Source organism: Delphinus delphis, chromosome 14 (assembly GCF_949987515.2).
Source record: "Delphinus delphis chromosome 14, mDelDel1.2, whole genome shotgun sequence".
In the NCBI taxonomy this organism is placed as follows: Eukaryota; Metazoa; Chordata; class Mammalia; order Artiodactyla; family Delphinidae; genus Delphinus; species Delphinus delphis.
This window is the reverse complement of record NC_082696.1, coordinates 72,038,261-72,061,064: the sequence shown is the minus strand read 5'-3', so window position 1 is coordinate 72,061,064 and position 22,804 is coordinate 72,038,261. Positions and strand designations below refer to the sequence as shown.

The following is a 22,804-nucleotide window of genomic DNA, read 5'->3' as shown; positions in this document are numbered from 1 at the left end:
CTCTATGACTAAAGACACCTGGTAAATAAAACATGGGTGTGTTGCCTGACAAAGTATACAAATGAACTGTCTTTATAAATTTCGGTTCAATTATTAGTCTATTTATTTTACTTCAGGTATGTTCACACAGGGGAAAAACAGGCAAGAAAGAACTTTTGTAGACTATCAAAACTCTACTCCCTGCTGTCAAGTCCTCATCTTAATCATATAAGTAGCTGGGTATGGAAATGTTAAATCTAATCTCAACCAATATTAATAAGTCTTATATATTCACATAGGTAATGAAAATTTTCTTTTCCATTCCTTTACTATTAGTAATCATCCCTATTTGCTTATTTTAAATTTAAGCCTCTGTTGATGGCTTATTTCAATTAGAGTAGAAATTAAGATTCACGTGACTTTATCATTTTTAACTATATCTTAAATATCTGAAATGTCTTAACTCTTATTAATACCTTTTATCACCACAGCTTCATCAGTATAGAGGTAGTCCAAAATAACTTTCAGTATGTCAGAATGTATTGGCATTTCCAGAGCTGCACAACTGGAAGCCTAAATAAAATAAAATAAAATAATTAAACTACAAAATACTACTACAATCTGACTGAGGTTACTGGTATGAAAAACTTTTAACAGGAATCACATCAAATGCAAAACAACATAACATTTATAAAACACAAAGCTAAAATGAGATACATTTAATTTTTAAATGCCTTGTAACATGAAAAAGAATCAAGAAAAATTGAGAAAAAAAGAAACAAACTGGTATTCCAAATACAAGTCCAAATAATAGTGGAGAATTTAACTTAAGTAACTTTTTTGCAACAATTTTCATTTTCGAATGTTGCTATTTTCCAGCAGACTTATGCATAAATAAAGTCGAATACAAAGCAAAAACTGAGTTAAAATATTTTTTACTTTCTTTAGCATATAATTTCCCAAAAGTATAACTACCAGTCTATGTGTTCTATTTAAATCTTACCTCAATCCATGAGCTACTCAGCATACTATGGAAATATTCTGAAAGAAAAACAATTGAGTAAGAATAGTGAAACAATACCAAAACAAATAAATTAGCAACTAACAAAAGTGTACCTACCAAGTCTAGCACAAAGAACGCATTTATGACAAGGAAATTCCTTTCCATCCACTGATTTCATGGTCACATCACATAAATAAGAACTGGAAAAAAAAAAAAAAGTTTAATTGAAGAGCAATTTCTTTACATATTCAGCAAATAAGAAAATCCATTATAGGATTTAACATTTGATTTTCTCCTAATTAAAGGTGGCAGAGAATATACAACTTGAGGGTATACATATAAAGTACTTCATCTCCTTCCACTTTAGGGAAGATAATAAGGCCTTACAATAAAGATAATATTTGTAAAGGGAACTCAATACAGATAAATATTCAAAGAAGTCTTGCTTTTTATTTTCCTTTTTCAATACAGGCCCGGTGTAATAAGTAACATCATAGTCAAAGGTCTTTAATTCACTTATTTGTACAACCTATTCTGTGCTAAGCACAGTCTAGATACCGCCACAGTTTTTTTTTCTCCAAGACTTTTCACCTACCAAGTACACATACCTAAAAACAAAAACTTTTAATAATAAACATATTTAGAATAGCATATCTATTACGGAAAAAGATTATACTAAAGGAAATAATCTTCATAATGCTGACGAGTCATAATTATACTGGTTTTTGGGTTAACATCATTACCTACTTATAAAAAACTACAAAATTCAGGCCAAAAAATTTTTTTAATTCCTTTCTTTATTAGAAAGTAATCAGAAAAAAATGAACTGTATCAGTGTCTTATTGAGCAGTTAATACTTTCATCCATTTGCCTCAACAGCTCTCTAACATTTCCAGAAATAAAGAAGACTAATAAAGGTAAGAGGGTATTCACATACACATTTTGCTTCACATATGAGTAAAAAGAGCTCTATTTCCACACTTAGGTCTCAAAATCTAGGGATGAAAAGTTTATCTTCATTTCCTAACTTACCATTTTCTCTGACTTAGCTTTGGTTTATTACCAGTTTTCTTGGCAATGACATTAATTTCTTCATTCTCAAATCGGACTCCATCTAACCTATCAAGGATAAAAATTAACAACTGGTGAATATATTCCCCTACCAAAACGAACAACAAAAATCCAACAAATTGGCCCACACCTGAACATAATTATATAATCTGTATCACCTGGAAGAGTATCTCAACTAACCCCCATTCTGTGATAAAGAAATATCATACTTAATATTAAAAATATATTAAACATCAGTATGCATAAAGCCCTTCACTGTTTGCAATTAGAAAACATGATATACTACCCTCCCTTGCTCCTGCCCCACAACTAAGGTTATACTGCCCCCGGCAATATAAATACCTTAAAAACAGAGAATTCCAAAAAATCTGGTATATAATATAAGACGACAAATACTGTATTAGGCACTTCATACATGCTATATGACCAAACTACACCAACAATATTAGGTCAATATTATCCATCCCCTTTTATATACTGAGAAACTGAGGTTCAAGGAAATAAGAAATTTGCCCTACCTAGTCACAGTAGAGCTAAGAGTCATGTATAGTTCCTTATAACTCCAAAGACAGTACTCTTTCCAGAATACCACTCTGTCTGCCACTCCAGATCCCTGTTATACAAACACCATTGAGAGTTCAAACCGACTAACAGCCTTCCTATCCTTTAATGTTTTAATCCAGGGAATCCCAGAGATAGCTTTCACAGAAAATGGAGAAAGGGGTCCATGAAAAGAAAGATACAAATCCAAAAAATAAAGGGGAGGTGGAGAGAAAAGGAGATGGAGACGGAGACTGAGGGAAAGAGAAATAAGAGAAGGAAGATGAGGAGGGAATGGGGGGAAGGGAGGGGAGGAGGAGAAGCAGGTCCAAGAACAGAAGCAAGAGCAGTAGCAGCAGTAAATCAAAGCAAAAAAAACAAAAAAAACAACAAAGAATTTCTAAAAGGAGGACATATGAGGTACATGAACAGATATTAAGGAGGAGTCATACCTACTACTCAAACTATTGAAACCAAGTTTCTTTGCAACATTTTGCAACATTTTTACAGGATCATCTTCCCCAACACTTTTTACTTTTTTGAAAGATTTGTTTTTGCTTTTCTGCTTTTCACTAATTGTATGAGCTTGATTACTTTTGTAAACTTCAAATGCTGACTTCTGATTATCTTCATGGGAATTCATTTTATTCAAATGACAATTCGGAGTGCTCTGATATTCTTCTGGTTTTTTGTTTGAATTTATTCTTGGTTTGAAGCCATGAGTTAAAAAGTCACAAGTATCTGTGTATATAAATTGTAAAAGGTATTCAAACAAGTCAGGATGAACCTTCTCTACCACAAAGAGATGGCACCCTGCAGAATCTTCATCTTTCCGGTAAACATCTATAAAGTCTAAAGTAGTACCGTCTGAAAGAAACAATTTCTGGAAAAAGTCAGAACGCACTGCCAAAATATATTTATGTGCAGGGAAGATTCTATTGCCAACTTGAAATGTCACATCATGGATGTTGTCCATTTCATCCGTTTCCCTCAACAGTTTGCCAAACTCTTCGAAAAAGGATGATGAGGACACAGATGGAATTTCATAAAGGCTAGAAATGAAACAAAAATTATTTTTACTTTCCAGAAAATGAAAAAAGAAAGCATCCCTAGCCAACTCTCCTTTTAAAGTGTAATTTTTTATTTATTAAACTTAGAAAATTTTAAATTTAGCACTTCCAATAACATAAGAATATTGCTCACAGTCTTTGATACTGTATCACCCTTTAAGTATTTTCTATTCCTTTACGTATTTTTTCCCCTAAACTAAAATGACAAGAATTAAGTGTTCCTTTGAAAGCATTGTTTTCTTTCTACAAGGAAACACTAGAATATAAATTTGAACGACTGTTTCACAGAAATTTTTTAAATGATTAAAAGTATCACTAAAAACATTAAAAAAGAGTACAGTTTTCAACTTTTTCCTCTTTTATATCCTTTTATTTCACAAGTGGAGAAAACATATACAGAAACGAGTAAATACTTCAGGTCCCAGATCCCGGAATAGGTTAGAAACTTAAGGAAGTAAAGATAAATACACACACAGACATACATCAGTCCACAACCCTGGTTCTTTAGTACTGTAAACATGCAATCATACCTTCCCAATCTACATTTTGCCCTTCTAGGTAGGGTGACCAACCCCCCTGGTCAGCCTGGGACTGAGGGTGTTTCCCAGGAGAACAGACTTTCAGTGCTAAATATGGGACTGACCTGGGCAAAGCAAGAGGAATGTTAACCCTGTCTCTAGGACTTTTTCCCTCTTCAATAAGACCCTTGATATTTATCTTAACCTGTCATCTCTGTACTAATGTGACAGAAGATTTGCACTGAGATTCACAATGCCCTCCAGATGACTCTATACTACCTCTTCCTTTGTCATTTCTCATTGTATTCAAGGGTCAGAAATTTTTATGAACTACATAACAAATATTTATAATCTGTTTCTCAGAATCTGAGAACCTACAGTACATCACAAAGTACTAAAGATATGAATAAATTTTGTGTGTATATGTACATATTATCTTCAATATTTTCAATAAATATCAGTTTACAAACTAAAAGGAACATACAACATTTCCAACGTAACAAATTCCACCCCTGAGTTAACCTGGTAACATGACTGTATCAATATGTCTGAAGTCTCTACAAGACTTGACAACAGCTCTTCAATTAAATTTGTTCCAAGAGCTATTGAAAACAGAAAGCCCAGTGATTGTTCCTTCTAAAAAAGAAAGTTAGTACATACAAGAGTACCTACCTTGTTTTAGGATCTGATTGCAAGATTGCAAAGTTGCATCCACTTGGATCTGTGCTGACACTAACAGCTCTATGGGCAAAAGTAAGTTTCTCAAGTCGAATTCTTTCATATGCACTATTTATATCAGAGACACAAGACACATCTGGTGAGGAATTATGAAGGTTTGATAAAATCTCTGCTAAAAAGAAAGAAATAAACTTCCATTAATCAAGGCTCTGTTGAAACTTAAAATGATTTAGGAGTAAATAATAGAAAAACAATTAGGAGACTATGGAAATATCTTTTGTCTGTGTTAAGTCCTTCTGAAGAACTACATCTTCTCTCTCTTCAACATAATTTACACCCTATATATTGGTTGGCTTATATAAAGGAAATTTTGGTGGGTCAATTCTCAATTATTCATGATATTATCCTCCACATTGCAACCAAAGCTATCTAAAAGGCAAATACAATGTTATACTACCTTTTAAAATTCCTTAGCTTCCATTAAAAATTTTATTTGCTCCCTCCCTTCTTCTCCCCCTTCCTTCCATTTATTCAGCAAATATCTGAGTGACCACACTGTGCTACTGTGATAAAGTGCTTTTCAGTGTATCCCTAGTAATACAGTAGTGAACCTATAAGATAGGCATGTCCCTACCATCTTGAAGTACACAATGTAGCAGAGAAGGCAGACATTAAACAAATGATTTTTTCATTAAAAGTCAGATCAAGCCTATTTAAAAAAAATATGAAATGTGCATGCAAAGAAATGATTCTGACTGTAGTATGAAAAATGTTTAAAGTAAACAAAAATAACGAAAGAGAGATCATTTAGGAAACTAAGAGTCCAGAAAAAGAATGAACACTATAGACTGAAGTTGTAGCAATGAAACTAGAGAACGTGAAGATTTCAAAAATATTTAAAATGGAAGTGACAAAACTTGGTGACCAATGGGATGTAGAGGGTGAGTGAACATGGGGTGTGAAAGATACCCATTTACTTAGAAACACTGAAAAGCAGATGCATGAGCATGAGATCAGAATTCAGTTTTAGACCACTAAATATGACTAAGACACAATTCTGAGGACTTCCAACACTTACAAGTCAAATGTGCATTCTAGTTACTCTCTCAAAAATTCACTTTTTCAGCCTCACAGGGCTTTCCTAATCTTCCCCTGACACTCAGTTACTCTAATTTCTATGCTCTCAAAAAACTTATTATGTGCACATTAGTATTTGTCTCCATGAACTGCAAATATTTATATACATGTCTATTGCCCCTACAAACTCGTAAGTGTCTGAGAACAGGGGCCTGTCATATATTTTTGTATTATTAAAACCTAGCCCTATATCCGGCACATAGTAAATATATCTTAAATGTTTACAGACTTGTGTAATCTATAAAGAAATAAAATATGACAACTCAATAAACTATCCAAAAATCATTCCTTTGTAGCTTTATAGTTTTGAAGAATATGTTTATAACTTCCTGAGTAATTATAAATGTTCTTTATATATCTTTTAGCATATAATAATTTGATTTATTTATTCAACAGATGACTTAATGAGGGACTATTATGTGTCAGGAAATATGCTGAATGCTAAGTAATATAGAGGAACCTTTGATTCCTCTATAAGGATACACAGACCTTATATCATGGTCCTTGCCATCTTATGATCTGATAGGAGACCAGCATTAAAAAAATTAATCACAAAGATAAATACATAAAAACAAGTAAAATAAGTTGCATGATGAAAATACAAAGAGAGTATTAAAAGTAAAACAGGGTTACTAAGTTTAGATTAAGGAATCAGTGAAAACATCTCTGATGAAGTAAAAATTAAGCTGAGATGTGAAAAATTAGGAAAGGCCCTGGGACTAATCATAGCTGGACAAGACTGAATACCTGAAGGTCAGTGTGTCTGAAGAGTGGTAAGTGAGAGGGAGAGAATTCAAGAGGAGTTCAGAGATGCAGACAAGAGCCAGAGCAGGAGGCTTGTAGGCCATGTACAGGAAGTGAGGAAACCATCAGAGTTTTTAAACACAGGAATATTAGGATCAGAGCTTAAAAGCTCACTCTGGTAAGAGAATAAAAAGAAGTAAGAGTGGAAATAAGAAAACTTATTTTTTGCAGTCAGTCATGTGATGACTTGGGCTAGGGTGGGAGCAATGAGATGTAAAGAGATAAATGAATTCAAATTTTTCTGGAAGGAAAAAAAAAATCAACAGATTACTAGTTACGGATGAAAGAAAAAAGCTGCTAATCTAAGTTAAAAACCAATGTTAAATAACCCACAAGTTTGTAAATTTATAATCAGATAATTAAGAATGAACTATATAATGTAATGAATGACTTCTATTTTCAATGGTAGCATTTAATTAAAGCTCTCCTTTATATTCATCAAGGAATGAATAAAACTTATCTCCAATTATTCAGCAACTGTTTAATAAAACCACCTGTACTTTTTAAAATTCTCAATGAACATAAAAACCTTATTCTTCCTGTAATTTTCCTCTAAGTCCTAAGATACTTTATAAAAGTTTAATTTTATATATTCAAACATGTAAAAAAACAAAAACAAAAAAACCCATAGCATAAGCCACTCAATTCTCAGTTTGGGGAGAGAAAAAAAAAGGAGCTTGGAAGATGGTTCAAATCCATCTGGGAAGTTTTTTTTTTTTAAACTTTATATATCCCTGCCCCGAGAGCCAAGGCTAGAGACTAATGTGCCCCTGTTACTGATGGGAATGTACCATGACCTCAGGGCATACTAAAAGGTTGAAAACTCTGGATTTAAGTGAATTGAATTCCCTTTGTTTACCTGCAAACACACAACCAAAATCAAAAGAAGCGATATAGGGATAAAACCTAATAACACTTGTCAGTTAAACCTAATGATAAATACTTACAAAATTAAACGTTAGCTAAAGGTATGCCATTCACATATATGAACAAACCTTTCTTTTCAGAACTCTTTCTTTTTTCTTCAAACCATTTCCCTCTAAATCCCTCTCCATCTCTTGTGACAAAAAGAATTTCATTTCTACTTAAAGCAATATCAGAAATGAAGACTTGGCGTGGGTAGGCCCATCGACACTGCTTCAGAGAACTGTTGACTGATCTCCAGCAAAATACCTAAGATAAAACCAAATTTCAGTGGAATAGAAAGCAATATAGCATCTGAACAACCAAAAAATGAAATCAAGAGATATTATCTCTAAAAATAAAAGCTCTGATTAGTATTTTCAGTGTTCATTCTTTCAAAGTAAAAGATAAACACTACAAAAGTCAAGATGGTGTGTCTTTCAGAAAATACATCAAGCTAACATGAAGCATTAAAAATGCTTTAAAGACACTCCTCTTATGAAGTAATTTTCACTGTTACTTGTTTGGGGCAAACAGATACAATGGAAAGAAAAACAAAAATCTTAATGCTAAAACTCGGAATATTAGACTTGATGTAGTATTTACAAGAATGTAAACCACCCTATGAAAATCCAAACTTTACTCTCAAGGGGGAGAAAAAAGAGATGTCTGCATAACTCAGGTAAAACAAAGTCTTAGAGACAAAATAAATCATAGAATTCAATGGCTTCCACGTGGTTCTGCAAACCTTAGTGTTCCTGAGAAATAGCTCAGGTTCTGCAAACCTTAGTGTTCCTGAGAAATAGCTCAGGGATGGAGAGCGATGAGGGCTTCCCAATCCAGCTCTATCCAGAGCAGTAACCCTTTTATCTGCTTCACAGATTGGTATTCCAAGTATGATTTCATTTGAGCAATTAATACTGCTGATCTTTAAAAGCTCAATCCCCTCATAATTAAGAAACCTGAAGCACAGAATGGTATCTGCCAAGGTCACTCAAAAGTTACGTACACAAAAAGTAGACTGTATTGATTAACTGATTCCGTCAGAGCTTGGTTGTCATTTTTACAGCAAAGTAATTAATTTTACAGGAAGTAAATATCCACGTGTATAAACAAGCTAGATCCTTATTAATGTAAATGAAATAAATCCCAAAGTCAAATTTTGTTTGTTTGTTTTTTTTGCAGTACACGGGCCTCTCACTGTTGTGGCCCCTCCCGTTGCGGAGCACAGGCTCCGACGCGCAGGCTCAGCGGCCATGGCTCACAGGCCCAGCCGCTCCGCGGCATGTGGGATCTTCCTGGACCGGGGCACGAACCTGTGTCCCCTGCATTGGCAGGCGGACTCTCAACCACTACGCCACCAGGGAAGCCCCCAAAGTCAAGTGTTTACATATTCAACCTTTTAAATGCAATTCCATGCCTCTGCTTCCTGCTTTTAGTACAAATTAGATCTCTAATTCTTAAATATAGTTCCCTCAAATAAAATCATCAACCACAGTAGATTTATGCTTGTAATGTACCAGCAGGTGGAGCTTTATGATTAATTCTTCAATTTCTAAAATGCCAATTTGTATAGCACTTTATAAAACCTCAGAAAACACTTGCATGTTATTATTTTATAAACAAAAAGCAGAAAGCAATCTGTGTTTTTCCAGTCACAGTGTAAAATTTTTTCAGTGTTTCTAATGTATAATACATATTTTTAATTGACAATTTTATCAGAGGAATAAAAATTAGAACTCTATTTACTTAAAGGAAAAGAGGTAAGAGAGTCTTTTTTTTTTTTTTTTTTTTTTTTGGCTGCACCATGCAGCATGCGGAATCTTAGTTTCCTGACCAGGGATTGAACCCATGCCCCCTGCACTGGGAGTGTGGAGTCTTAACCCCTGGACCGCCAGGGAAGTCCCAGAGATTCTTTATATAGTGATCTAGAAATACATTACATTTTCTATATGATAGTTACGATCTCTGCATATATATTATGTGTACATTTGTTTAAAACCAAATTTGAGAGAAAATTTCCAATTATGTATTTTTAATATTGCCAGCTTAGCTTTTTATTTTTTAAGAATAGTTACATATCTCATATGTATGCAATTCAAAACCATTTTTCAGTACTCAGTGTATATATCAAATAAGCTATCAAAACCTCTTACTTCCATTTTAAGCACAATAAATGAAAATTTAAACTACAGTTTAACAAGGCAGTACTATGCAACATCAGTTAAATGTCATCATACTTTCTTTGAAATACCAGCTCCCAACTCTCAATAATTAGTACTGGACATCAAAAACAAGTAGGGAAGGCTTCCCTGGTGGTGCAGTGGTTGAGAGTCCGCCTGCCGATGCAGGGGACACGGGTTCGTGCCCTGGTCCGGGAAGATCCCACATGCTGCAGAGCGGCTAGGCCCGTGAGCCATGGCCGCTAGGCCTGCGCGTCTGGAGCCTGTGCTCTGCAAAGGGAGAGGCCACAAAGGTGAGAGGCCCGCATACCGCAAAAAAAACAAACAAACAAAAAAAAACAAGTAGGGAAACAAAAGTCAACAGGAATCATCACTATCATAGCAATACAGTTTTACATTATCAGGTCTCCTACAGCTATCAACTAAGAACAAGATTACTATGCTTTTTTATAAATATATACTCACCCTTCCAGCTCCATCCATTGCAAGAATGCAAATTTTTTCACCCCCATTTTCTTTCAAATGTTCAGGATCAACTTTGTATTCCATATGCCCCCCAGATACAAGAACCTTTTTCACATTTAGTTGTCTGGGTGAAAAAAAAAATTCTAGATTAACATGTTCTCTAAAACATACAATCAATTTTAAAGAAATTACTGTTCAAACACTAATTTAGGGTGATTATTGTGAAAGGTGGAGTAAGATGATTTGACCTTTGTTATCCTTAGTTCCTCCTTTTATGAGTTTCCCCTACACAATGACCATTTCTTTCTATGGCAAGTCCTTCCCTCCCCAAAGGTCTCTACCTACCCAGATACACACATTAAATATCTAAAACCTCACTTGCTCATGTACACACATTCTCTCTAGATTAAATAACTGATAAGGCTAAAAGCTCCTAAATATATCTGCATTTTAACAGAAAAAATTTAAACCTCAAATCAAAACAAAAATCCTTAATTTCAAATATGGACAACTTTAGATATACCTACCAAAAAAATCATTAGTATTGCTAATTTAATAACTCATCCACTAGCCAATTCATTATACATTTCATTACATCTACACACGTGATGTGCCTATAGCATTGTGTGAAACCTGCCTGCTATTACTCCAATGATTATCCTCCCTTTCAGATATTTTACCCACGTTTTAAAATGTTTTTCTTTTTTTGTTTGTTTAATGTTTTTCTTCTCAAAATTACTACATTGTAACCAGCTGTAACAGAAGAATTTTCTTAGTGAAAACTTGGATGTAACTTATATTTATGTAATTTAATGTTATCAGGGCAGATTTTATAAATGTAAAGTAAAAACAAAACCTAACATTTCACAAATCATCTCATGCTCAGAAAGAAACCTACACAGTCAGTTCTAAGAAACATGTATGTTCACATTTTCATGTTTTTATAACTGAAATATGACCTACAATTGATAACCTTCCAGTTGTTACACACAAAAGATAAGTTGTATGTATTGATGGTTGACATCTGCTCATGAGCTAACCTCATAGTTGGTATCTGTTCATGAAGTTACCATCTCATTGACATTAGCAAAAGCACATTCTGTTGAATTTCAATTCAAATCCCTGATTACTTTAAAAGTTGGATAGCTACTCTCTAGAATTCCTACACACTCCTGCTTCTACTAACTGAGCTATTGTACCTGCTCAAAGATCTATTTCTCTACTTGTATTTATTACTACAGTTATAATATAATGAAACATCATGTAAACCAATGAAATATTAGTCTCAAAAGAACACTTTCTATAAAAGCTGAATACTTTAAAAAGACACAATAAATATGACAAGCAAAAAACGGCTGTCGGGCTTCCCTGGTGGCGCAGTGGTTGAGAGTCCGCCTGCCGATGCAGGGGACACGGGTTCGTGCCCCGGTCCGGGAAGATCCCACATGCCGTGGAGCGACTGGGCCCGTGAGCCATGGCCACTGAGCCTGCGTGTCCGGAGCCTGTGCTCCGCAACGGGAGAAGCCACAACAGTGAGAGGCCCGCGTACCGCAAGAAAAAAAAACAACAAAAAACAACGGCTGTCAAATCAGATATGGATTAACCAACTATATAAAATACTGAAAATGTATAAAAAATATAGGATTTTGCCTTTAACTTACTTCACACTTGTTTTTAAGCACTTGCTCCTTAAATCATTCAAAATGAAGTAACCGGTAACACATTATAAGTATTATAAGTATGGTTTATGCACAAAAGACAGAGAACTCCAGTTGGTAGACCCATCTAAGTTTTATAATTCCCTGCTTAAACTGACTTTTTGATTAGACAGCCAATGGCTTGTTTACTGCATGTTACTAAAACAGGTAACAACTGCCTATACAGATACAAAGATAAGAAAATATACCACTTAGGTATAAATACAAGGACTGAGTAGAGGGTCCACAGAATATGATTTTTTTTTTAAATAAATAAGTGTATAATATATAAAAGGCTACACGTGAACCAATGATAGTGTCACAAACCAAGAATTATGATTCATCTAGTTCTGTGCACCTGAAGCATAAAAAAAGGGAAACTTATAGGTCATATTTAACCATATGTTATCGTAATTCAGAAATACTATTTTACAACCTACAAAGAACTTTTATATATATTTACTGGATGTTGGCCAAAAGACTAAGATTATCAAAGGCAAAAACTCCTGACTTTCCCACCATTCAATTTTCTCCATTTGACATTTCAGAGAATGCATAAAGCTGATACTCAGATATTTGCTGGAAGAGCTGAATTATTATTAAAGTATGTTTCTTTCACAAAAATACACATACTTAGAAGCCATCTTCTTGCACTGATAGTCTGCAAGTAAGTAAATATCTCCCTTTGTGGTAACACAGACAGTTGCCCCATCACTAGCAGCAACCAAAGACACAGTGATATCCTTATGGTGAAGGGCAGAGACTTGACGAGGAGCAGTTACACACTTTTCTCCATTGGGATCTAGTAAATAACCTAAAAAATTACACAAATAAACAAATCACAAAATATCCGTTTTAAGAATACAATTTGTTTTTCAGATATTGTCATCATGGATTTCTTACCCAGCTGTCCACCATTTAGTCCCATGGTGTAAACAGCTTCTCTAGTCCATAGCACTGTATGAAACCTGCCTGCTGCTACTCCGGTGACTGTCCTCCCTTTAAGATATTTTGCTTGCATCTATTCAAAAGACAAACAAGACTTCAGTTTATTATGTACCTATGAACTAACAGAATTTTGCACAAGATCCAGTAGACCAGGGTAGCAAATATATGGCATATTTGCTGCCAGTACCCGCCTCAAGTGCTAATGGCATTCATCACTAATAGATCTCAGCACTAATACTGACACCCCAACTCTTCTCAGAATACAAGACATCTTGATGCAGCCACCTTAAGTCAGGAGTTTAAACATGTAAAAAAAAAAAAACTGACACAGTATAAAAACCAAATCATTAAACTTTTGTTAACAAGCAATATGCAAAACAGGCATTCTCATTCTTATTGAAAACTATGATACTTTTAAATTTGACATATCCAGAGTATCTCAACAGTGACACTACTGACAGTTTGAACCAGATCATTCTTCGTTGTGGGGATTCTGTTGTGCATCGTAGGAGGTTTAGCAGCATCCCTGGACTCTGCCCACTAGATGTCGGTAGCACTACTCCCACCCCTACACCCAGCTGTGACAACTAAAAATGTTTCTAGACATTGCCAAATGGCTCCTGGGGTACAAAACTGTCCGCACTTAATACTGGCTATGTCCATATCAACCCAGAGTTCCACGGTAGCCACACAATGAGAATAAAAATGGGAGTAAAATCTACCATTTCTAAAGTCTGCAAAATGATTAAATATCTACAAATTCCACAGTTGGTTGGGGAAAATGGGCCTAAGAAGTACCACAGATTGCAAACAACCTCTAATTATTTTGGAGAAATTCCTGTTGATTCATTAGCCATCCAGGATGGAAAAGCACTGGATTTTAAAGCTTATTACTAAAAATGTATATCTAATAATCATTTTAAATCCAGAGGATTAAACCAATGAAGAAGTCTAACACCCAAAATGCAAAATCTTATGAGTTGAAAACACATTTGCTATATGTGATGATTCTAGTAACATATTAATTTAAAGCACCAGTCCTGTCCTGCGTACTAGGTCCCTGAAGTTGAGGAAAGGCCACCCTCTGGTGGTGGTTGTACAAATGCGAAAGGGAAAACAGAACAAAAACAGTTGCTTTTAGACCTATGTTCCCTCACGTAAACTTGCCAGGTATGATTTCTGCGCAGAGACAGATCTACCATGAAGCCAATAAGCTTAAGTTTCTGGATGCCTCATTTACATGGCCCACTTTTTACTTATAAAATTTCTATTTTTTTCTTAAGAAGGGCCTCAAAATTATTTAAATTTCAAACCCAAAATATCTGGATTCCCTGATGCTTATGAACACTTACAAGTTGAATCTAAGGCAGTTTGCTGCCTAATGTCCCAAGTGCTCTTTCTCACTCCAAACAAATGTTAATCTGTACATTACTACGCTTAATTTCTCCTGTGAAAAATAAAAAATATACCACTGAAGAAACACACTGCTGAATACAAGTTAAATAAGTTGCTCTGTCAATGCCTTCCATTTTTTTGTCCATATAGGTTTTACACCAATGGTCACCTTATTATTTAAAAAAGAGAAGTTTGGGCTTCCCTGGTGGCGCAGTGGTTGAGAGTCCACCTGCCGATGCAGGGGACACGGGTTTGTGCCCCGGTCCAGGAAGACCCCACATGCCGCGGAGCGGCTGGGCCCGTGAGCCATGGCTGCTGAGCCTGCGTATCCGGAGCCTGTGCTCCACAACGGGAGAGGCCACAACAGTGAGAGGCCCGCGTACTGCAAAAAAATAAAAAATAAAATAAATAAAATAAAAATAAAAAAGAGAAGTTTACCTGTCTAGGTACATTACAACTGGAAGGTGGAGGAATGATCCCTAATTGATGAAAAATATTTAGACCAAACGTATAAACACATCCATCTTCAGTTAATACAACAGTATGATCCTTAGCAGCTGCCACTTGAGAACAATTATGACCACTCAGTCCTTCCACAAGCCTAGGGACCTACAAAATAAAATTAACTTCAGTATATCACATTAACCGTTTATATAAAGTACAAAATACAAATAGAATCTTATGATACCACATCCCAAATGATACGACTGCTATACGGCTGTACCTATCATAGGCAAACTGTACAATTCAGCAAGGGGGAGATAAGTTTAATGGACATTGCTTTATAAGTAAAATACAAAATCCCAGTGAGACATTTCAGTAAAACAATTTGATTCAATAAATGATTTTTGAGCCCTTATCATTTATCATACACCAAGTGCAAATGTGTCTGGTTTGAATAAAGGGAGCTCTTCAGCCAAAGTATTCATTGGTGTAGTGAAGAAATAAATAAGAATACAGGAATCAATGCAGCCCTTCAATGTATAACCAAACATACGATACCATATTCCTTTAAAGTCATTTGTTCTGGGTTCAAATCTTAATTCTGTCATTTACCAGCTATTTGATTTCAAACAAACCTCATCTTTTCTCATTTTCTTCATCTGAACACAAAATAATAATAGTATTTTGGATGATAAAAAATCAGCATATGGAGTAAATGAGTTAGTAAGTACAAAACACAATACTCTCTGGCTCAGAGTAAACAATTGATAAATGAGTGCTATTATTATTGTCATTGTGTATAAAATGAGGATAATAAGGCCTATAACCTCACAGTGCTGTTGTCAGGCTTAAATCAAGGCAATGATATTGCATGGAAAGCATGAACAATGCCTAGAACATAATATACCCTTGAAAAAAATGGAAGAGACTACCATAGCTCTCTCTCATTTTTAAAGACCTCTTAACTGATGAACATGCCAGCAGTCCCCTCAAAAAAAACTTACCTTAAAAGTAACCTAGTGAGGAAATAACTTTCCTGAATGTAATGATTATTAGGTTTCTTCCAATTAGCACTAAGTTTCAGTAGCATTAAGAGTCAATTTTGTGATTATACAATGAAAATATTGGCCCAATTTTCAGACCACAAATACCTTAATGAGAAGTTAAAAATGAATAAAAACTTAGACCCTGGACTACAGGAAAAGAGTTTTACAATTAGTCTGATTTTTTAAATTTCAACTATGGAAATATTTTAAAGCTTATTTATGTACTCTCCTGACTCGATGTTTGCTATACAATATAATTTTTCTTTGATGCTTTAGAATTTTGCATCATATCTAAATCCTTATTTTGAACACAATACGCTAGAAAAGTAACTGATCTTGTAAACTCTATTATCAGTCGGTATATTATTTTCTCCTAATAGTTGGTTAAAAAAATTTTTTAGTTAACTGAGGTTTCCAGTTTATACAATTTTACCAAAGTTACCTAAACTGTATAATGACATTTCAATTACCAAGCATGTCTGTTCATCTCCATGGCCTAATCGTCCTCCAGGACCATGACCACAGGTATAAACTTGCCCTTTCTGAGACAGAAACACTGAGTGAAATTTACAAAGCACCACCTACAGGAAAACAAGAGAATATTATTAAACTTCTGTGAATAAAACATCCTTTATTTTATAAAAAAGAAATAAGAGAATATTACTCATTGTTTAAGCTAGATAATGGGTACATTAGGATTCATTATACTGTTCTCTCTACTTTGTACATGTTTAAAGTTTCCTGTAATAAAAATTTATAATATATGGTGGTCTATTTTAAAACTACGTCTAAAAACACTGACATTGGGGGAAGAAAAATTTAGAAGGAATTAAGCAAGTGTTACCCACAAGAGACTAAACAAAGGAAAATGCAAATCTTAAGTATTCAACTACAAAAAGTAGTAGTCAGTTGTTTTCCAATTTCATAAAATCTCAAACAGCAAGAATTGAACAGAGTAAAATATGAAGCATAAAGATTACCAAATAGTGACTATTACTAAAGAACATAATAGAAGTGCCTTAAGAGTATTTCTTCCAACATCACCTTATAAACAGGGAGTGGGGGGGGGTAAACAGTACATGCTTTTCATACCTCTGATTTTGTCTAATATACCTTTAATATAATTACATGGCTTTAAATAATTTTACACTAATTTTCAAGCTCTTCTCTTTTCCCCACTTCCTTCCCAGAACCCTCCTTGCCCTCTGACAAACAGTTCCATTTTCATACATTCTTACCAGAAAACAAGGTTACTATAAAAGGGTTGAACTGCATCAGCAGAAGGCAATAATAGGAAACCAAGAGCAGTTTTAAATATGCATGCACTTACATACGTAACCTGCAGGCCACACTTTGCTACTTTTCAATGCATCAGTATACTTATTTTACCTTAATACTATCTAAAAATCCTTTTTTACTTTTAAAAATAATCTGCATTTACATCTCTTATGCCACCCATAAATATTTCTAACTTAGGATATTAAAAAAAGGATTAAGAAATAAAAAATCCTAGAATTATTTTCCAGAAAGTCAGGGTCCTTTGGAAAAATAAGAAAATCATGGACTTCCCTGGTGGCGCAGGTTAAGAATCTGCCTGCCAATGCAAGGGACACGGGTTCAAGCTCTGGTCCAGGAAGATCCCACATGCCACAGAGCAACTAAGCCCGTGCACCACAACTACTGAGCCTGCACACCACAACTACTGAAGCCCGCACGCCTAGAGCCTGTGCTCCGCAACAAGAGAAGCCACCGCAATGAGAAGCCCGAGCACCGCAGTGAAGAGTAGCCCCTGTTCACAGTAACTAGAGAAAGCCCGTGCGCAGCAACGAAGACCCAAAGCAGCCAAAAAAAAAAGTTACAAGCTGAATTGCAAGCTCTGTTTACACATATCCCTAAACCACTTGGCGAGTTCTGTAAATACATGTGCCTATGATAATGCAAAAATCACTATCTTATTTATTAGCTGTACCACAAATGCCTAAAAAGTCTAAAAATAAAACCCAAAATTGTATTCAAATGTGTAATACAAAGTTACAATCTGTAAGGGAAAAATTATTTCATGAAACCACAAGTAATACATTTTGTTCAATTCTATATTCAATATTAGGATGCCATTCTATAATCTCTGACTTCTACAAAACAACCAATACCAGAGTGTAAGACCTCCAACTTTAAAACCTCTGAATTTTTTAAGGAGGTAACTGACATGCATTTTCATCTTAATTCTGAGGAATATATTATGCTAATAATAATCATCTCTGTTCCATGGCAGTTAATTCATCTGGTACTATACTACAGAATCAGCCCTTTTTCAGTGAGTAACAGGGCTCTCAATGGTGCTCAGTAAATATTCCCATTAACTTGCTTCCATTTTTCTTACTGAAATTTACACTGCTTTCCTTCCTCTCAAACCTATCCACTGTGCTTGTGTTTCAATCCTCCTTTTCGTAGTTAAAAAAAAAAAAAAAAATCCCTTACATCCTTAATTTCTTCACAAAATACTCTCATATCCTTGCCGTAACTGAAATGTAGTTTTCTCTTTGGGTATACTGTTTCATCCTTAACCCTACCAAGTGGAATATGCTCAGTTCTTCTACAGCACATATATCTTAGGATCAGAAGGTACAATCAGCCCGTTTCCTAATGTCACTATATCATGTACTAAGTCAGAAAAGGAAAACAGGTATCTTTCTAAGTGCCTCAACTCTGATCAATCATTAGTGGCTGTTGATGGGTGAATTCTGAGGACCTGTTCAAGTTCAGTTTAAAACAGAGAGGGAAGAGAAGACAGAGGGAGGGAGGGAGGGACGAAGGGAGAACAAGAGTATGCTGTGACTGATTAGCGACGTCTACCTAAGGCTCTGAACTAGGTGAGGAAGAGCAGCCAGCCCTGCTCTAACAGCTTTCCTCACCCTCACTAGAAACTCTGACCCCAGGCTTATGACTCTGGTCCATCCCAAGTCCTTTCAATATCCTAAGTTCCCTCGAGGTCTATGTAGATGGCCAGTCAGAATCCTAGCTTTCAGGACACCACTCTACTCTCTACTTCTCTAGTCACTCTTCATTCCCATGTGGGCTCCTGTTCTTGGCCTCTCAAGTTTTAATATTCTCTTGAGTTTAACTCTTCTATTTCATTTTTTTTAAACTGCTAATTGTGATACATTAATTAATGACTTTTGGTGTGAAAACCAGTGTTCTACAGAACCCTAAATATGGTGGCCATATAATATATAATCCAAATATTTGGGGGGATAAAAGGGGAATGACATTAACTATTACATCAGGAAAAAAAATCACGCAGAGATGAACTCAAAAGACATATTCTGAGGTGTAATTTTCAGGATTCAGAAACTGAGATTTATAGCTTTAAAAATTAAGTAGAGAAAGTTTAGGAATGGCAAAATCAGCACTTCAGACAGTTAAATTTAAAAACTTTGAAAGAATGTCTGGAGTACAACTGAAATGAAACTCAAGAGGAAGAAAAGCTGAGGCTACAGATAAATTACACACATACACATACACACACACACACACACACACAAAGAGAGTTACAGAGAAAGATGAGTATGCCAACAGTAGCAAAATCCACTGAAGTGGAATCATCCAGAATAATGATATAAGGCCAAAGACCAAACCTTTAGAATTATCAATTAAAATTTTACAATTACTTATATTTAAGAACTCAGGTTCACTTACCTAAAACTAATAACAAACTTCATTTGAGTATCAACAACAAATTCACTTGAGAAACAATCTGAAGAACTCTAATTAATTAAGTAGAAAGAAAAACTAGAAAATCAACACAAGCTCTACCTTTTAAAAATTAATATCTGTATAATGCCTTCTAACTTTAAACATGCCTTACACAAACATCTCATAGTTTTATGATATTTTACATAGTCTAAATATGATTAAGACTAACAAAATCTAAAAAGAATTAGTAAAGTTCTGTTGATCAATTTCTTCATTCAAATATGTTACTGCACCTTCACCAAAGTTAACATAATCCAAATGAAAAGATAAGCTATCAAATACAAAAGTTCTTTTTAATCTCTAAAAGTGCTCAGATTGTATTTCAACATACCTGCTTGATATAAACCCCACTCCTAGAGAACAGATCCACCAACTCGGGATGATGTTTGCTATTCTGGCTTCCATGACCCAGGGTGAAATTTGTATTATCTCCCCAAGTGTAGACATCTGTAGGATCTAAAATGAAAATTAGTTTTTATACTCTTTTACATTTTAAACAAGTATCAGTGTAGTTTAATTATAGATATACTCCACTAATCAGTTTACCTCAAACATGATTCTTCACAAAAACTAATTTTATTACCATATTTAGAAAGATACTACCAACCCTCTCTTTTAAATTATGAATCTAATAATTTACTATATAACTCTAAGAATAGAAATCAGAAAATCCAATTCAGCATAGGCCTGTCCCAATGTAAGCAATCTAACACTTTACCCTTGTTTCTTTAGAAGTTTAACTGCCAAATGATTAAAATACCACCCGCCATATCCACCTAGTTTCCATGAAAATAATACATGTAATTATTTAAATGTAAAATGTTATTAAAACATTTAATATATAAATGTTCTAAATGAAGCAAACATGATATTAGTTCCTATTTCTAGAGAAACATCATCTTCCAATAGTTTGCTCTTGATAGATGCAAAATCACACTAGAGGTTGGGCCAATATCCATTAAACTGGGATAAAACCTAATCACAGCTAATTATGATATAACTCTTCATTTTTATTTTGGAAGGCTTATAAAGTTCTTGAATGGAATTATAACTGTAACTTGCAATATAGTGTCCAAGACAGAAATAAAAATGAAGAACATGTCCTTACTTAGCTTGCTCACTAGTTAAAATGCAAATTAACTAGTGCCCCCATTTAGACCTCTCCTCCTTTTCAGTTAATTTCCATTACCAAAGCTCACAGGGCAAAAAAATTGGAGATAAGTGCAATGAGAAGAAGGAACATGTGGGTAGAAGAATCACTTCCTTTCCCCCTCTAGCTCAAATGCTGTTACTTTCTGAATGCACATCAATGGCTTTACAGTAGTTACAATTCTAGCTGCCTTCCCTTTTTAGGCTGTATTTTTACTCTTATACACAGAAATGAACATTGAATCTGAAAAATGTAAAATAAACCAAAGTGCTCTGAAAGAAAACCAAGGTTATCAACCAACATATACCAGAGTAAAAGTTCTTTGCAGATATCCACACAAATCTCCTCAGGTATTTCTATAACAATAAAATTTCAATACAATTTTCTAAGCTGTACCTTAATGGAATATATTTGTGGAATTTTCTTACCGGTATTTCTGAATACTACGTGAGCTGGTCTATCCTTCATTACAAGATCCAAAGCTGACAAGCCTTCTTTATCTTGAATATACAGACTAACACCACGCTAAAAAAAAAAGGAAAAAATATGTGTGTGTATATACAGATATATATGTATGTATTTTTAATCATTTACCTATAATCAGTCATTTATTTATCAAAAAGTCAGATGATCAAACCCATAAATACATTAAAAATAAACATTTAATAACAATTATCTCCTATGCTCATACACATTTATTTCTCACATAAAAGAAAACTAAGAGAAATCGAATATCCAATTCTTGGGTAAATAAAGAAGAACCAGAAAACGTGACAAATAAAATAACATTTAAAATCAAAATGAAAAACAAATCAAAATGAAATAGATATGAAAGTTTTCCGTGGTAAGTCAGGTCAGTTACTGAGAAGGCCCTAACTTTTGGTCTGGGTCTATGTGTGTATGTACACACACGTGCTTTTTTTTCCGTATTTAAAGAGCCAAACTCCACATCCAGCTAAGGGCTGTAAAGATTTCTACACAATGGCAAAGACTACTTCTTACTTTTTATATATGTGTTTTTTAGGATTTACTGTATATAATGTGATCACCTATGCTCCACCTTTTTGCCTTGAATTCCATTTACGTCTATTACTGACATGAAGACAATTATATTCTTTTATTTCTACTTGTGTGATATATATTTTTATATTTTTCCACTTAAAATTTTCTACTTAAATTTTCAGAGCATTGTCTCTTACCACTTATAGTTAGATTGTATCGAAAAAAAACCCCTGAGAATGCACGTGTGTGTGTGTTTTAAAAATGAATTTAAAGTAATCTGTAGTTTTATATCTCCAGAATTCAAACATGAAACAGAACATTTTCTGTCCCATTTATTTAAGGCAGTTAGCACATCCTATCCCTAGCACCATTATTTACTGTTTTTAAAATATAACTGGAGGAGGGGAGAAATAGAGCAATGTTCAATTCATATTATTACTACATACAGTTTTTTAAACACAAAATGTACTCCTTCTCATAAATAACTTCTAATATTTGCTGATAGTTTAATATGGCATTCAACAATAATTTTAACTCGTGTGAGTGATCACTGCCTATCCATCTACACCCAGAGTTTACCTGGGCAGTTACAGGTTGAGATGAACCATGAAGTTTTTAAACTCTAACCACAACATGCTGGAATACTCTTTTTGGGTTACTTAAGAAAGAGCATCTCCTCTTACCTTGTAACAACGGATTTTAATAAATTAAAATCAAGATGGTTCCAGATGGTTATAACACTTGATTTCACAAGGGTTGTCAATGAACAAAAATACTCGTTAGTGAGCTAACAAATAAAACAAAATCCAGAAGTGATCTAAGATCTTAACAAATTTAAAAGTGTATGTTGCCTGCTACTTTCAAAGTTAGATATAATAAATCCATGTGGGAAGACCTGAGCTTGGCCTTCGTAAGGGTAAGAAGGGTACATTCCAGGGCAGAGTGCTCCAAGCTACGAATCTGACAAATAGGATCCCTGGACAGTTTACTTTATCAGTTTTATAAATCTGTCCTAAAC

The 22,804-nt window shown here is 34.5% G+C and overlaps 1 protein-coding gene across 4 annotated transcripts in view; it reads right to left on the bottom strand.

The window, feature by feature from the left end:
- Nucleotides 1-22,804, bottom strand: part of IBTK (inhibitor of Bruton tyrosine kinase) — a 92,187-nt gene that overhangs the window by 56,219 nt on the left and 13,164 nt on the right. For 2 of the 4 annotated variants that reach the window (XM_060030298.1, XM_060030300.1), the window contains exons 3-16: nucleotides 21,213-21,309; nucleotides 19,966-20,090; nucleotides 16,352-16,462; nucleotides 14,830-15,000; nucleotides 12,952-13,069; nucleotides 12,682-12,862; nucleotides 10,352-10,475; nucleotides 7,796-7,973; nucleotides 4,854-5,031; nucleotides 3,046-3,645; nucleotides 2,015-2,101; nucleotides 1,100-1,182; nucleotides 983-1,020; nucleotides 456-552 (exon numbers count right to left, since the gene is read on the bottom strand). In XM_060030298.1, the coding sequence (XP_059886281.1) occupies nucleotides 456-552; nucleotides 983-1,020; nucleotides 1,100-1,182; nucleotides 2,015-2,101; nucleotides 3,046-3,645; nucleotides 4,854-5,031; nucleotides 7,796-7,973; nucleotides 10,352-10,475; nucleotides 12,682-12,862; nucleotides 12,952-13,069; nucleotides 14,830-15,000; nucleotides 16,352-16,462; nucleotides 19,966-20,090; nucleotides 21,213-21,309 (2,188 nt within the window). The remainder of the gene's footprint in view (nucleotides 1-455; nucleotides 553-982; nucleotides 1,021-1,099; nucleotides 1,183-2,014; nucleotides 2,102-3,045; nucleotides 3,646-4,853; nucleotides 5,032-7,795; nucleotides 7,974-10,351; nucleotides 10,476-12,681; nucleotides 12,863-12,951; nucleotides 13,070-14,829; nucleotides 15,001-16,351; nucleotides 16,463-19,965; nucleotides 20,091-21,212; nucleotides 21,310-22,804) is intronic. The other 2 variants (XM_060030299.1, XM_060030301.1) reach the window with 1 other exon arrangement.